The sequence below is a fragment of the Cydia strobilella genome, chromosome 12 (genome assembly GCF_947568885.1).
Source record: "Cydia strobilella chromosome 12, ilCydStro3.1, whole genome shotgun sequence".
Classification (NCBI taxonomy): domain Eukaryota; kingdom Metazoa; phylum Arthropoda; class Insecta; order Lepidoptera; family Tortricidae; genus Cydia; species Cydia strobilella.
In genome coordinates this window covers 6,620,287-6,638,116 of record NC_086052.1, presented here as the reverse complement: position 1 = coordinate 6,638,116, position 17,830 = coordinate 6,620,287, and the positions used below count along the sequence as shown (strand labels likewise).

The window sequence follows — 17,830 nt, the reverse complement described above, 5'->3', positions numbered from 1 at the left end:
TGTTGCTCTGAAAAGAGAATAGGTTTTTTTTTATTAACAGTTACTTATTACTAGCTTAACAGTTTAACTTAACTAAATATCTAAGGTAATTACCTGAAAAGAGAAACAACATAAAGCTATTATTCCACCAAGTATTTATTTCTAATTTTCTATTCAATAATTATTAATCTTACATGCGATCGTTACAATGAACTTTTTATGAACACCGTCTGACGTTTAACCTGTCAACATTGACAGTTGTCAATGACTGCCACAGATTAAGTCCAAACTGAGGAAAGATGAATGAAGTTAACAATGCTTCATTTATCTGCGGATAAGTTTTTTTTTCTAAAGTGAAAAGGGAGGGAGCGTCTGTACTGTTGCCCCATAGGATTATTCCATAAGAAAGCCAGGAATAACCGTATGCATAATATATGTTGTAAGTGCTGTTTGGAAGTCGGTGGATTTCTTTATTTCGCTAAGTGCATAAGTAAATGTTGAGAGTTTACTTCGGATGTGTTTAATGTGCGATTTCCATATTATGTGACTATCTATGACTATTCCGAGGAGTGAAAATTTATCAACAACATCTAACGGTAAAGAATTGTGGCTGTAGTTAATAGTTAATACATTTTTCTGGTAGGGGTAAAAGGTCATTAATTTTGTTTTTCGATACGAGTGTCACTTCTGTTATAATTTATTTGTCGTAATCTTTCAGTACTGTCAAATCGTTGTTGCTCCCGCGATAACGACGAAGGATTATCAATCACAAATTTACAATATTTACATAAATACGCATGAATAAAAAACAATTTTTTTAGACTGCTATCAGTATACTTGTAGAAATTGTGATAGGTATATATTTAAAAATAAATATTTTTCCACTGTCTTGGGCTCAAACACCATCATTTACACACAAAGTAAATTAAAACCCTTGCTTACATGGTTATAAATCACAGCTGACTCCGCGGACTCTATTTTATTGTTTAACGTACGTACCTAGTGGGTAGTTTAAAACTGGGTGTTCTCCACAAAATTACTCGCACTAAATTTATTTCAACAAACTTTGTAAATAAATTTTTGCGAAAAGGTGTGATAATGCAAAGGAATCTACACGTACCTACTCTATTAACTTAACACACTAAACTAGGAAACAGTATAAAATAAAAGTATTGTATATACTGGAAATGCAAACAACATCTGTAGGATTCTATTGTCAATGCCAAAAAAATGTACAACATACACATATACTTAAAAACAAAACAGAATTACTTAAAACGAACTGAAATGCGCAACATGGGAAAGTCCCCAACAAAAAGTCTACTCTATCTGCTCTAGATTTGGTCTAGATAGCACGCGAACATTGGAGCAAGACAGCGAATTCAATAACCGTCGTTGTTCAAACTCCCTGCTCGTTTCATGGCACTTAAATGTGTTTAATTCACGTTTTGTACATTGATATCTACTTTAACTCTACAAGAACAGTCTACGCAGAAAGTCTGAGGGTTTTTCAGATCAGAAAGCGGGATAAGATACACCGTGCAGAGCACCGAGCGCGGAGCCGAGCTTTGAGGACCTACAATCTCGCCAAACTCGTTCGCACTCTTCAATTAGACAAGTTAGGTCACAATTTTATAAACAAAGTTACTGGCAATATTTGTCTCAAATGATAACAGAGCATGATAATGATGCCTGGAATAAATGATCACTGCGTTGCAATATGTACATTATATTAGAAACGATTGTATAATATGCCTATTTTCAGCAGCGTTGACAGGGTTAAACAGGGCATAAAACGATAAATTCTAGGCAAACAATTTAAATATAGCTAAGAAAAAGACAGAGGTAAATAGGAATTATAATTATTTACTTATGTCAATCACACTTTTCACATTACACAGGTTTATGAAGGATTCTAAACTCAGAGGCTTACTACGCAAGGTTTATTTTTAAGTATTACTGAAATGAGTATATGAAACAGGTATTAGAATGGGTTGAAGTGTTGTTGATGTCATTTTGGTTTGTGCTGTGGAGGGACAATGGTGGACAAGAAAGGAGCTAGGAAGAACTCAATGGTTGTGGCTATAGAACGTAAAGTATTTACTGTTTTCAATATAATCATTTTAATAATTATATTAAGCATACTTATAATTTGTTATACACAATAAAACACAAATACAATTATATAAAATACTTTAGGTTTAGAGCTAAGAAATAAATTAGCAATAAATTTAACTATAAATAGAACTAAACCTAAACTAACTCGTAAAAACTATTCGAGCAACCCACCCCGCATCGCTCCCGATGCAAAGGTACCCATCACGCTTGCTGCGTTTCCGCGTTGAACCGCGATGGACAACCTCTGCGCCAGGAATGACCTGCATGAAACCCCTCTCATGCAGGCGACACTCTAGCACCCCGAGAAAAGTTACTTTTCAATTAAGTACCTAGTACGGAATATAGGCTTTTACTGTTTGTTTAATTCCAGTGTTTGTAGATATTCTTCTGATAGACGATTTGCAATATTCGTGTAGCAGTTTAAAAGACTGTAGTAGCAGTAAAAAAGACTAAAATAATAGGCCGTCGACTTAGGCATAAGGGAGAGGACCCCCGCTCCGTATCGTTTCTGGTGAAGAGGGTGTCCATAGCCATCCAGCGGGGTAATGCCGTGAGCATTATGGGCACGTTTGCACCGGAAGCGATAACGAACGGGTTTGACTAAATTACCTCGTGTAATTACATAATTATTTGTAAGGTATAAGTTGTGAAGTAGCTTTAATAAATGATTGAAGTTTTTCAAAAACCTTTAAATGTACACACCAAAATTTTTTGTGTCACGATTTTAATACCTACATATATTTTAATTTCGAGGTATACAATATTCTACTGTGACCTCCTTCAATATTGAAGCTTCTCTGCCCAATTTATAACTTATATAAGTAAAATTCTGCTCCGAGGAATTGTTCGGATTAATCCCTGCCGCTTCTTTTCGCCATCGCCCTACGCGACAACATTACCATCCTCACCACCTAGATGGTTGGCAGTCCTCAACTGTGCGTTTCTCTAGAAACTTCCTGCCTCGCACAGCTAACTGTGGAATGAACTGTCGCCTGCGGTATTTCCGGACCGATATGACCTTCAAACCTTCAAGAAAAGAGCGTATTCCCGGCGTATTAAAGGCCGGCAACGCACTTACAACCCCTCTGGTGTTGCGGGTGTCCATGGGCGGCGGTAATCGCTTACCATCAGGTGATCCGTCTGCTCGTTTGCCTCCTATTTCATAAAAAAAAATCCGTATGAAGAATATTAAATATATGTTATAATTAAATTCTACAGGCCATGGTTTCGGCGTTCGTCACATCCAGATGAGCGTAATGTGCGTTTGCATGACGGCTCTCTTTATCGCGCGGAGCAGTATGGGAGTGGCGATTCTAGCCATGACTGACGAAAGTCGTAGAAACGACTCTAGCGTTAAGGTAATAAAATATAGTTTCCATAAAAATAATTTACTTAAGAAGATACATTAACTTCTCCATAATACTGATCGAAATCATAATTATCGGAATCGACAGTCGTTATGAATTCGTTGTTGGATAGAAATTGAATAACTTACCTACTAAAGAAAACACAAGGAAATTCTTGTAAAACAACGTCTAATGAAAAAGCTTGGTGAAAATTTAAAAGAAATGCACCTCGTGCGATGTAGTTTTCTTATTGATTTGTAGTGACAAAAAAAACACTGCATCCTAGAAAATTGTAGATTTCAAAAAAGAAAATAGAAGAGACGTATTTAAATTCGTAAGACCTAACAGACATCAAAACGACTTTTTACACTGAAACTGGATTCCAATGACTAGTAGAAGGATTTTAGGTACACCGTTCACTGTCAGTTTTCAATAAGGAGTTTTACTGCAATGTTCTGCCACCAGAGTACAACTCTAGCGTACTTACATCCTAACTAAAACAGGAGTCGTAGCACGGTACGCTTATCACCATGCCTGTCACGTTCTAACAAGTATGTGAGTGCGAAAGTGACGGACTTAGTGATAGGGGAAACCATGCTGCGCGGGCAGAGTAAGTTGGTCTACGCCTTGAAGTTTTTTACAGATAATTTGTTAAGAATAAATATGATATTGTTGCATCAAAGCGGTTTGTTTACAGACACCTACCGCGAATCGCAAAATATTTTTTTATCTGCTTCTCTATCGTTCGAATAATATTCGAATATGCAAGAGTGATAGAGGCAGATAACTAAATTTTGATTTTCATATTTCGCAGTCCCTCTGAATCATCTGAATGTGCTAGTGCCTCCCCCTACGCAGAGTTTTGCGTAATATTCCCTATTGCTAAATCGGTATTTATTAACATACTTTATTTTGTAAAAAATAGTTGTTTCATCTCTATCACTCTTGCATATTCGAACGATAGAGAAGCAGATAACGAAATTTAATTTTTTGCGTTTCGCGGTAGGTCCCTGTAAACAAACCGCTTTGATGCAACAATGACATAATAATTCGCAACAAATTATCAGATGATTCAGAGGTTCTACTGCGAAATATGTATGATGTATTTTGTGAAACGACAATTTGTGTATCGTTAATTGTGAAATAATATTCAACCGCTTTTTAATAAGTAGTCTGTGCTAACATCGGTCTGTTAGATTAAAATGGTAGTCAAATTGCCTAAAACTTCGACTTTGGAATGATGATAATAATGGATAACTATCCTTTGTCCTACCCCGGGTCTCAAACTATCTCCATACCAAATTTCATCTAAATGAGTTTAGCGGTTTCTTCAGCAAGAAGTAATACACAGAAAGACAGAATTAATTTCGCATTTATAATATTAAATATAATATATGTAGTAGGGGATGTCTGTGTCATAATAAATGAAACCAATCGACGTCGCTGTCAGCTGCGCAATTGTCCCGCGGGATCGTCGCTGTGTATTTTCGTATTGAAAATGTCTAGCAGTCTGCGGTATCGCGAGGCGATTCCATATATTGGCAGAAAATTCGAGTTACCATATTTATAACATTATTCGCTCTCCTTCATATGGCACCAAATATGTACGAACGGGACACAACAACACTTCCAATTTAAAACGGCACTGGCTATATTTTGAATTTACTCGCTGTTGATTAAAAATGTCACTATGAACATTTTAATTACTTACTTGTAACATTCATGGAAATTCCAAGTTTGACTGCAATATTTATTGCTTAACATGGCTGAAACGAAAACACAGTATGTAAAATTACATTTTTTATCTGTAGTAGAACAAATATTGCGTAGATATCGAGCAAACGAAGTTACTATACAAGATTAAATATTTAAACAAAACTAGTTTTTTACCTACTACTTACTGGGATGGTTGATTGGCATAAATGTAGAAATGGGCCAATTAATGATTTTTACGAAAGCGATTACAATCTTACCACAATCTGACCTTGATTTCCTTTACCATAGAGAACTGAATTGATCCTTACTGACTGACCTGCAAGTTTTAGGGCTAGGCTAGCGCTCATTTACTGACGACGTTCATAATATTTACAGATATACGACTGGGACAAGGAGACCCAGGGTCTTATCCTCTCCTCTTTCTTCTGGGGATACATCGTAATGCAAATCCCAGGTGGGCTGCTCTCCAAACGTTTCGGAGGCAAGCCTATACTACTATCAGCTATGGTTGCGAACGCCGCCATAAACTTGATGATACCAACACTCGCGGAGCTGGTGAGTTACCCCCTTATTCATAAAACTTGAAAATGGCAGATAAAGACAAACGATTCATACCTAATTCAGGCGAGTAACACGTTTATAAATAACGACATTAATATTTTGGTACTTATGATAAAACGTTTAAAAATAAGTGGCAACTAACTATTTGTTTCAGACAGTATAGTCTGTATCTTTAGGTAGTTATATAAATGTAAACAATGTGTTTTGAAAATTTCGGGTACTTTAAACATTTACCGGTTAACCAACCAAATAGAAAACTGCCTGGATCTGTCCATCATCGTTCTGGTTTGGTCGTGTAATGTTTTCATCTACCCTCAAATGGCTAAACATTCCGTCTCGTTTTAGGTTCTTTATTAGGGCGAAGTAATAGCAAATATTACAATACTAAATTACTATTGATTAATCAAATCATCCCAAGATATTCCTATTAACAAAATAGCACGATTATAGCAGCTTCATTGTAAAGTTGAGTAAATATAATGTAAGTTTTGACACATCCATAAATTAATTGACTTGAAGAATATTCTTGCCCAATAGAAGACCTTATTTCGGTTTGTTTACATTTATTTAAATACCTGAAATCGTTTACGAGCGTTGGATTTGAGTAAAGATTTTCTTACATGAGGCAGTACATTTTAGTCTCTGTCTTCAATAAGTACAGTCCTGTACTAAAAATTGGAAATGTCATCGAAATCTATCAGAAGCCTTTCCAAGCAAATACGGTGTTTGCAACGCAAGTGTACTTTTTTAGGGTGGCTGGCGTCTAATGTGTGCGGCTAGGGTCCTTATGGGTCTGTCTCAGGCATGCTTGTTCCCCGCATCGCATACACTTATAGGACGATGGCTTCCAGCTCACGAACGAACCTCGAACACTGCAATTGTTTATGGAGGTAACTACTTTTTTAAATTAAAAGAAACAAACAAGCATTTTCGTTTTTAGGGTTCCGTACCCAAAGGGTAAAATCGGGACCCTATTACTAAGACTCCGCTGTCCGTCTGTCTCTCTGTCTGTCTGTCACCAGGCTGTATCTCGTGAAACGTGATAGCTCGACAGTTTAAATTTTCACAGATGATGTATTTCTATTGCCGCTATGAAAACAAATATTAAAAACATAATAAAATAAATACTTAAATGGAGCCCCATACAAAGAACGTGATTTTTTGCCGTTTTTAGGGTTCCGTACCTTAAAAGGAAAAAACGGAACCCTTATAGGATCACTTGTGCGTCTGTCTGTCTGACTGTCCGTCTGTCACAGCCTATTTTCTCCGAAACTACTGGACCAATTAAGTTGAAACTTGGTACACGTATGTAAGTTTGTGACCCAAAGATGGACATGTAACGTAAACAAATTAATTTTAAACACGGGGGCCACTTTTAAGTGGGTAAATGAGAAAATTAAAAAATAAAGTTTGTCAAACTATATCGTGTTACATATCAAATGAAAGAGCTCATTTTGAAAATTTCAAATATATTTTTTTTTTATAATTTTAAGATAAATAGTTTAGAAGTTATTCAATAAAATAGGCAAAAAATGACCATTCCCCCCCCCCCTTTATCTCCGAAACTACTGAGTCAAAATTTTTGAAAAAAATACACAAAATAGATCTTTACCTATAGATCACCGGAAAACCTATTAGAAATGTGCAGTCAAGCGTAAGTCGGATTTTTACTTAGTTTTTGATCCGACCTCTACGGGTTTTTTAAAGACATTTCACATAAAAAATACATTGTTTAAATAGTGTAATGTACGGAACCCTTGCAACGCGAGTCCGACTCGCACTTGGCCGGTTTTTTAAATGCTTTGATTAATCATTCGAGCAATACAGCTGACCCCTTTTACCCACATCAAAAATGAGCTACGCCATATTTGAGACACGGTAATCAATCAATAAACCATTTAATAAAATTCGAATACTTATTTAATTTTAAATTGTATTTATTTATTTGACAACTGCCTGGTAAACCGTCATTTGGGTTAACTATTTAAACTATTTTACAAGCTTTTATTAACTTGCAATGTACCTATGATGTACTTATGTATGTTTGTAAGGGTCAAATCTTGCAAGTTAAATTTGACCGACTTTCCAACTTCCAATAAGTTGGAGTTTTGAATGATTCACGGTTAGTTTCACTAGACTTATATTGACCGGGATATAGACCGTGATTACCTTTTGTATTATTTGTGAGCTCCCGATATTTCGACGCAGTTACATGCATCATGTTCACGGGTGACTGAAGATAAGTTGGGTGAAAATGCAATATTATGGTATCATCGAGCTGATCTGACGATGGAGATAGGAGGTGGCCATAGGAACTGTGATAAAAAAAAGAAACCTAATTGTGCTTGGGGTTTTTAGAATCGTGTGGATGAGTAATACCTTGCCTGTGGAAAGAAAAGTACAGTCAACGATCAAAGTTTGTACCAAAACTGATTTTTTTGCCAAACACTTATTTCTCCATACGAAGATTTGTGTATTATATTCATGTGGTTTGGTATGACATACAGGCCAATTCAAACTAATATCAGAATGACATCTAACTAATATCATTCAGTTATCGTGCATTTCGCTGGTAATAGTCCGTACCTACATAGAAGCATAATAACTACTTAAATGCTCTGCATTTGACTTAGTGGACCATAACATCCTACTGGATAAACTGGAATTCTATGGAGTCAGAGGCAACGTATTAGCTTTGTTTCGATCTTACCTTCAGAACAGGAATCAATTTGTTGAAATAAAATGGTCTCTTGATAACAAAGAAACGACTCATAGATCCAAAATGACAAGACTTACAAGGGGTGTACCGCAGGGCTCCATCTTGGGTCCAATCTTTTTCATCCTTTTCACCAACGATTTAATCGACTACATGAACAGTCAACTCTCAAATAGCCAGTTAGTGATTTTTGCTGATGACACTAATGCGGTAATATCTGCTGATAACGTCACAGAACTCAATAATAGAGTAAATAAGGCATTGGAACTTTTTCATACCTGGTTTAGTACCAATAAATTAAAATTAAACAGCAATAAAACTAATGCCCTGCTGTTTACAACAACCGCTAATAGTAAAGATAGGCTGCACTTATTATCTAATGGATCCAACATCCAGCAAGTGCAGTCTGTGAAATTTCTTGGCGTATTTATAGATTCTAACTTAAATTGGAAATATGAGCTATCCGCAGTGGTAGGTTCAATAAGTTCAGCCTGCTACGCACTCAGAAGCCTAAGAGACGAAATAAAATTGGCCCAACTCATTATGGTTTACTATGCGTTAGTCGAATCGAGATTAAGATATAGTGTTAAGTTCTGGGGTAACAGCTACCAATACAATTGTCATTCGGCTTTTGTGGCCCAGAAAAGGGCTATTAGAGTAATAGCACGAATATCGCAGCTGACGTCCTGTAGGAATTACTTCTCTGAGTTTGGAATTCTGACTGTACCCAGCCTGTACATTCTTATAGTGCTATGTGATTTGGTAAAGTCCTTGAACGAGATTGAAAACATAGAGAAACGGGAAGCTCGTCTAGCTTCAAGAAGAAAGGACTTGCCACTGACTGTCAGATCAAATCTCAAGGTATTTAAGCACTCAGCAGGTCACCAGGCTATTGTCCTATTTAACAAATTGCCAATTGAGTTGAAGTCGCTCACAAATGCCAACTTGTTCAAAAATAAATTAAAAGCTTTTCTACTCAAGAAATGCTTCTATTCAGTGGAGGAATATTTATTGGATGACGATACAAGATATTAGTTAATTACGCTAGTTTTGTATACAATAGACATATATGACATTATTTATATAAATTGTATTCGCACTTGTAATTGTAATAATATGTTTATAATGAATAAGTTAAAAATGAAATGTATATAATTATTTAAAATAATGAGCATGGATTATTGTATAATATTTAATTTTAACTATTTAATGTAATTTTTTAATTAGGTTAAGTTAATTATAATAGAAATTCAAACACAATGTTTATTGTTATACTGAATAAATATATGAATATGAATATGAATAATGACATGATTAAAATATCATTTTGATGTCAGCGTACGTTCGAATTGGCCTGTTGGCGTAAGTATTCCTTAATTTGTTTTTGTTTTTCCATTTCAGGATCAATGATTGGCACGATAGTGGCCATGCCTGTGTCTGGTATTCTAGCAGAGACTGCTATCGGTTGGAAGCTCATATTCTATTCTATATCGGGGCTTGTTTTTGTTTCTGCCGCCATCTTTTATCTGGCAGCGGCAAGCTCTCCAGGCGAGCACAAACTGATGAGAGATGAAGAAAGAAAATATATAGAGAAAGGATTGAATGCGGGAGGATCTAAGGTGAGAAAGCTTAGAGGGTTGCAACCTGGTTCAACGTTTAGAGAAAACCCGAGAACGATCGTTTTAAAGAGTCCTTTTAAAACTTAACATCATGTCATTCTTGGGACTTATGTGTTGTTTGTTCTTCTACATTTTTTGTAACAGATTCTAATTTGTTCCATCTACAGGAAATGCGTACCCCATGGAGTGACATATTCCGAACCAAAGTGTTCTGGGTCCTAGTCGTCACACATATAGGTAGTGCCGTCAACTTTGTACTGTTCTTCGTGGACTTACCCACGTACCTGGAACGGGGACTGCAAATATCTTTAAAAACTGTAAGTAGGACAGATATCATAGATATCTTTTTTTTATCGTAAAATCAATAAGGGACCATCTTAACCACATAGTCTTAATAAACTGAGACGCTAGAGAATAAAACTATAAGTATTAATTAAGTACTTATTATATTTCAGAGTGCATCTCTGTCTGCTCTTCCATACATTGGAATGTGGATCGGCTCAGTGGCGTCATCTGCAGTTTGTGAAGGAATATACAACAGAAAAATTCTCTCTGTCGGAGTTTGTAGAAAGATATTCAATTCTATATGTAAGTAGATTCTTATAAATAAAAGCCGTTATAACACTAGAAGCGAGGGTCGCATCTATGCCGTAATAAAGGTTAGTTTCTAACGCCATTTGATACTTAGATTAGAAAATAGACAAGTTTTTTCCAAGATAAAAGCCTTATGGGAGTTGCTCCGAAGTTTATTGTAACTGACATTAGAAACTGATAGCGTATTAGAACTTTATTTAATTCCTTACAGATTGTACCCATCTCAAGAAAGGATTCACAAGCACCATTTCTTGATTTAAACTTTGAAGACTTTTCTCACAAAATTGTAACAAAATGGGACCTAGTTGCCTTAGTTGGGTAAAAAGTACTACTTAAAAAAAATGGTTTAATTTGCCGCACGTACCTGCTTCTTGGTTGATGTGAGATAGGTAGGAAGGAGTCAGTATATCTACGCAAGTAGCGTTCTATCCTAGCACCCTTCCAAAACTCCGAGGAAATGTCTGGCCTCAGTAGTCGTCCCATTATTTACTTATTTTCTCTATATATTCAAAACCCAATATTTTATTCCTATCACGTGAAAATTATACTAATTTGAAGATTATTCTGAAGTTAATTAAAAAGCCTTAGCCTTAATCCGCTCTTTGTGGTTATCGGGCTCGTTCGCTCCCCAGGTGCCCACAAATCATGAATATTATCATTTTTACAAAAGCACCCGCCCCTTCCGCCTTGAGCGTTTAAACTTATCAAATCTTGTCATAAATCTTGGAATCTGAGAACACACGCAATTTTTTAAACACTCGTGTGAAATAAGGAAGAAAATACATGAATTATAGAATAAGGAAAATAATATCTTATTTTATAATTATCCTTAATAACAAAAATCATCACAAACATCCTCTTACAAATTACTACCTATTACTACAAAAAAAAACACTATACAAACACAAACTTAACTACTTAACTAACCTAAGACCCTGTCGCATCCCTGGTCCAAAAGTCCCCATCACACTCGCAGCGTTGCCGCGCTGTATGGCGATGGAGACTTGTTGGAGGAATAATTTAATACGAAATTTGTATATTTGGTTCTTTAAAACATGTACCTATTGTCTTAATGGAACAGGAGGAAAACACAAATCTTCTATAGGTACTTGAGCTGAAGATATTAATAACTAAATAGATCAAGAATCTGGTCAAGGTTGCAGGGAACTTTTGTATGAAAGCAGCGTATGACCGGTTAATCTCTTTTTTTTTAGCCTAAAATTGTATGATGATAATGCTGTTTTTTTTCTATTAGCGTTTTTCGGTATGTCAGCATCACTCATCGTGCTATCATTTCTGGGTCCAGAAAATAAGATCACGGCCGTTGTTGTCCTCGTCATCGCCTTAACTTTATCCGGCTTCAATGCTGCTGGGTTTATGGTAAGTGGGAAAACTTTATAATTTTTTGCCAAATTCGCAAGCTTACAAATATGAAGTCTGGATACATTAGTGATCAAACTGGCTTTCTTCAATGACTTAAAAAAATACATTCCTTATTTAAATTATAACGAACGGGTTTGACTAAATTACCTCGTGTAATTATATAATTATTTGTAAGAAATGTAATATTTTATTGTATTGTATTTAAATTATGACGATAATAATTAGCTAGGTTGCGTTCGAGTAAGTTGTTAAAGCGCATTGGTGTAGGACTGTAGGTAGATAAATCTGCAAGAGAAATTCAAAGCATTACATTATACAAAAGCAAAACATTATACTTGTCTTAAGCAAAGATGTGCCACATATAAGTCTTGATCCATTAAATGCCACAAATGCAACGCTTCAAATAATTTTACGATCTGACATTTTACGACTACGACGAGGGCACCTGATTGTACGGAACCCTAAAAATGTGTGTACAGGTTTTTAAAGGGTCTGGAGTTGCAGGTGTCCATTAGCTACGGTGACCGCTTAACATCACGCGGGTTGTATGCTTGTTTGCCACGTGGTATAAAAGAATAATAATATGATTAATAATCAAAAACCTGTAATATCTATAATACTTTAACCATTTTTCTATTACGGTTTCACTTACATAACAGTTACTAAGATAGGGAGGGTGAGGTTTTAGTCGTATTTTGATTGATTGCGTACACAATGACATAGATGGGGGATTGGGGATTTCATACACCACCCGACACTCCATAAAAGTGACGTAACAAGATAGATGAGTTTCCGAGAAACAAAAAAAATGTTCATATACATACTTCCATCGAATAAGTTAAAGGGCTTACAACAGGTCTCGCTTTTTAGAGATAAAAGGCAAATAAAAATTATAAATGGAATCACACGTCAAAATATCCAGCATGAAGTATTCACATCACCAATTCGAAAAAGGGGTTTTTCTTCCCTGCTAGGAGGGATCAAAGTGGCACTTTTCTTCCCTGCTAGGATGGATCAAAGTAACACTTTTCTACTCTAGGACATAATTAGAAAAAAAAATTGCACATTATTTTTTTAGCTTAAATAATATTTCTAAACATCATAATTACCTCATAGGTGATGTGAAAAGCAGTATGTGTCACATGGTAGCAAAATTATTTCCATCTTGGGCGTAACACACTTGAATCCCTCACTACGCTCAGGATTCTATAATAGAATCCCTCGTATTCTCGGGATTCTATGTACGCCCTAGCCGTAAATATGTCATTTTGCTCCCTTCACTATTTCATGTTTATACAATATAATATTATGTGCTTGTTTTCTTTTTCTGCAGTGCGATGGAACCTATTGAGCATTTCCTTAAAAAGTGACACTTTTCTTATATGTAGGTATTTGTATATGGAATCATGGAAACACAATATTAGAAAAAACTGGAACATTTTTAATAGAATCGAAATAGCTCGTTATTCTGAGTAGTAGAAATATTGTGGTCACAGAAAAAATCACAGTGCCTAATGAGAAAAGAGACATGTTTTTTTAAGAAATGCTCTAAAATATTAATACAGTCGCTTTAGACAATTGATATTCTTTTCGTTTATGATGATACTCTTGGGAAACGTGAGACCCCCAAGTTTTTTTTATCCCAATTGAGATCTAAAAGATTAAACAGGACCTAGGTATTAAAGAAGTATTTCGTTTTTCAGATGAGTCATCTGGACATATCCCCAAACTTCGCCGGCGTGTTGCTGTCTCTGACCAACTTCTCAGCCAATACTGGCAGCATTCTGACACCCATCATTACTGCTCTCATACTAAACAATGATCCGGTTTGTATTCCTCAATAATTTTGAAAAATATTTGTACCAAGCAATGTTGTCAATGCTATTACACGCAAAGTGCGGGATAGTTTAGGATCTTAGTTTCAGCACGTGGAGCCCACATAACCACTAACTTCTAACTAAGAAATTATCAACAACTTTGATTGACCAACGACCCTTATGTAGGTCTGTTTACTAAATCCCCAGCCCCTGTTGTTGAAGCACTATGTATAATGATAAGTACTATATGCCTTTGACCAATGGGAGGGAACTTGTTACGGGTAAAACTTTTTGACGTGTTATAACTGCCACACATTAGTTTTCTCAGTCAAAACTAGACCTTAACAACGAATTGTGAAAAACATTTATTTACATACAAGATTTATACAGTGGTACTACGTAAACGAAATTAATAACGAGCTTAAATCTAAAATAGGCCCTTGAGGCATTGTACCAAGGATGCTGGCGGCATTTCCCCGCTGTATCGCAATGCTGATACGTTGTGCGAGAAAGCCGCCAGCTCTTCGGTCACCAGTTACGTCAACCAGACGCTTCGCGATTTCTGCAAACAACTTATGCGCGCTGGGACCCCATGGACCTAGAGTTTCAACTCCAAATGGAACGAAATGATACTCTCTACCGAGGCTCTTATATTTATTACGTTTTAAAATTTCGGCGCTTTCCGCCGCTCCGCCCGCTTTTACATTAGTCCGTTGTGAATAAGTAGACGCTGTTGTTATCATAAAATATATAACTTTTCTCAACAGACTGACGTGAGCCGATGGCGTATAGTGTTTCTGGCGACTGCTGCTCTGAGTGCCATCACCAACACTGTGTACGTTCTATTCGGAAGCAGCAAACGGCAACCTTGGGATAGTCCTGACTTCAGTAAAACAGCAGATCCTGGTAAACGAATCAACCTTCAGCATTTTTCGCCCTACCCAATATTGTTTGTGTTGTCCCTTCTGTCACATTCATAACCGTATTCCAAAGATTGCGTTTGTGGGTGAAAAGATATCTAATAGACATGTTGCTTCAGTTGGTTAGCCATACAAAATGTAATTTGTAAAATCAATAATGGTTAATTACTGTGGCTTAGTACAAACAAATGACATTATAATCGACATTCATATGATAATGACTAATTTCAAATTGCTTTTGCAGAAGAAATGATACCAGTAATGGCGAGAATTGACACGAATGAAAAGAAATGAAAATGGTTTGACAAGAGATGTGAAGAGACAGCAAATACTCGTCCTTTTTTGTCTGTACGTAATTATAGGGAGTATCACATCAAGAATATCAAGGTTATGGCCAAAATGCTTGCAATAAGCTTCTTTTAAGCATACTCGTAAAAAATGCTCTAAAACTCAGTTTTGTTTCTCGATCTGCGAGTCCCTTTTCGGAAAACTAAGTGTTAATGTATGAGTCTGTATAGTACAGTCGCCATCGGATATATCGGAGCGGAGGTGCTCAAAAATATCTGAACAAGCATATTGACGCCTTAACAATAGAGGCGTGGCGTGTGCAGATATTTTTGGGCGCTTTGATATATTATCTGATGGCGACTGTACATTGTATCTCGAATAAGCGTTCTGCTAGTTAAATCGCTTATATTTTTTTAATGTTTTGTTGTATTTTAATTCATATTTATTGTATAGTTACATACCTACCCTACCTACCTTAGAAACAAATACACAACAGTCCGATGTAAATATTGTTTTATTGGCACCTGTATCAAATTTATGGATCTAGTCCTTGTATTTCGTGCAATATAGCAAACGAAATTGGAAGAAAAACGTTAAGCATGTAATTATTTTTATGACTCTAGCCTCAATCAATGCGATTCCACTTTTTGAATTTTTTGACATATATCCTAAAACGTCTTAAAAATAATTTATATTATAACATTATCAAAATGCTGTACGAGTAGAATTATTCTATATTTATAAACTCAAACTCAAACTCAAACATTTATTCAGCAAATAATAGGCCACAGGGGCACTTTCACATGTAAATTTTTTACAAGCAATAATAACCAAAAAAATACAGAATACATAAATTTGGAATCAATGAAATATTAAATACTTTATTAGAGATGCATGCAGTCTCTAAATGTCGAATTACACAAAAAAAACGAATAAAAAAATATAAATAACAGACAAATACAAAAATTCTTTAGAGATGTAAAAATCTCTAAGTGTCAGATAAAATATATATATTTAAAAAAAACGGTCTCCGCGACTTGAATTCTTATTAATTAAATGTCAGCGGCAGCAAAAATTAAGCACAAAATGCAAATTTGCTGTTAAAACTTAGGCCCTGTGCTGCCATCGATATCATATATTCCTGCATGGAAAAATTGTGAAACTAAATATCCTGCGCTATACATTATCATGTAACAATTTGTTAATATTTAATAAAGTGAAGTGAGTAGGTATCATAATTTGATGGATATGGATGCTGGGGAAATATGAGAAATCGCTTTTAAAGCATTTTCTTTTATCGAAGTATCGTGTAGCACTGCTCAAATAAAACATTTAAAATATACTTGTTATATTATTTTCACGATACGGGTTTAGTTGAGTCGGTATGTACTTTAAAAAACCGGCCAAGTGCGACTTGGCCTTGGCGCTTGGCGCTTGACTGCAATTTCTAATAGGTTTTCCTGTAATCTATAGGTAAAGATCTATTTTTTGAATTTTTTTCAAAATTTTAGACCCATTAGTTTCGGAGATAAAGGGGGGAATGGTCATTTTTTGCCTATTTTTTTGTATAACTTCTAAATTGTATATTCTAAAATTATAAAAAAATATATTTGAGATTCTCACAATGAGCTCCTTCATTTGATATATAACACGATTAAGTCTGAAAAACTTTATTTTTAATTTTCTCATTTTTCCCCCAGAAGTGGCCCCCATGTTTTAAATTCATTGGTTTACGTTACATGTCCGTCTTTGGGTCACAAACTTACATATGTATACCAAATTTCAACTTAATTGGTCCAGTAGTTTTGGAGAAAATAGGCTGTGACAGACGTACAGACAGACAGACAGACGCACGAGTGATCCTATGAGGGTTCCGTTTTTGCCTTTTGAGGTACCCTAAAAACCATTTGGTCTATACATGCTATAATCATAATCATAATCATAATCATAATCATCATTTATTAATAATATAAAATTACAAGTCAATAGGTACTACAATATGTAGGTATTATACAATATTATTCTTATTCTATGACATGGGTTTACTTATAAAAAGCTCTTTGTGGTCATAGAACGTCTGCTCGAGGAGCCATTGTCTGAGTTTAGTTTTAAACATTGACGCACTTTTTGCAGTAACAATTTCACGCGGAAGGCAATTATACACTTTTCGACCCATAACATGTGCTAGCTTTTTAGTTTTCGCAAGTTTGTGCGATGCGAGTGGCAGCATTATATTATTTTATATTTGCCTACTATAAAATAATAAGTGTCTGATGAAAGCAGAGCCGTAACTACTGAAAGGTCGAACATTGCACCGCACACAAACGACACAGGTGCTGCTGCCTCAACATGGTACTTAGGCAAATACTTATTTTCTACAAGATAAGTTTGGAAAAAGATGGGAAAAATGTATACATTTTATAAAGCAACGAAACTTTTCTACTTGGTATGTCATACACTATCGTTATTACTAGATCCGGACGCCTGACAGCAGTTTGTCGGTAGAGATCAGAATAACAGATGGCCAACAGAGAACCACGTTCGACGTGTTGCCTCTCTGTCGCACTTGTAAATTCGTACGTAAGTGTAACACGGCTGCCCTAAGCAGGAAACAAGTAACTCGGTTTTGACATTGAGGAGAGCAAAAAAACGTAATTTGTCAATTTCGTTAGGTATTTTGTCTCTTCTTTAGAACCACGACCCAAACATTCTCCTAATAATCTTACACAATAATACATATCAGACCTCGTCACAGAATAAATAATAACTACTC

The 17,830-nt window shown here is 35.7% G+C and overlaps 1 protein-coding gene across 1 annotated transcript; it reads left to right on the top strand.

Moving 5' to 3' along the window:
- The first annotated feature begins 1,964 nt into the window (after positions 1-1,964).
- Positions 1,965-15,524, top strand: LOC134745974 (putative inorganic phosphate cotransporter). Its single transcript, XM_063680129.1, has 11 exons — positions 1,965-2,070; positions 3,316-3,455; positions 5,535-5,714; positions 6,472-6,610; positions 9,838-10,055; positions 10,223-10,372; positions 10,511-10,643; positions 11,905-12,029; positions 13,736-13,858; positions 14,617-14,755; positions 15,014-15,524. The coding sequence occupies exons 1-11, from the start codon at positions 2,019-2,021 to the stop codon at positions 15,061-15,063; spliced, it is 1,449 nt and encodes a 482-aa protein (XP_063536199.1). The 5' UTR covers positions 1,965-2,018; the 3' UTR covers positions 15,064-15,524.
- Positions 15,525-17,830: the final 2,306 nt, after the last annotated feature.

Bases quoted from the DNA above. Each gene is read 5' to 3' on its own strand.
- LOC134745974 (XM_063680129.1), top strand. From the start codon at position 2,019: ATGGTGGACAAGAAAGGAGCTAGGAAGAACTCAATGGTTGTGGCTATA. The intron at 12,030-13,735 runs GTAAGTGGGAAA...TTCGTTTTTCAG, and splicing joins TCAATGCTGCTGGGTTTATG to ATGAGTCATCTGGACATATC. The intron at 13,859-14,616 runs GTTTGTATTCCT...TTTTCTCAACAG, and splicing joins TCATACTAAACAATGATCCG to ACTGACGTGAGCCGATGGCG.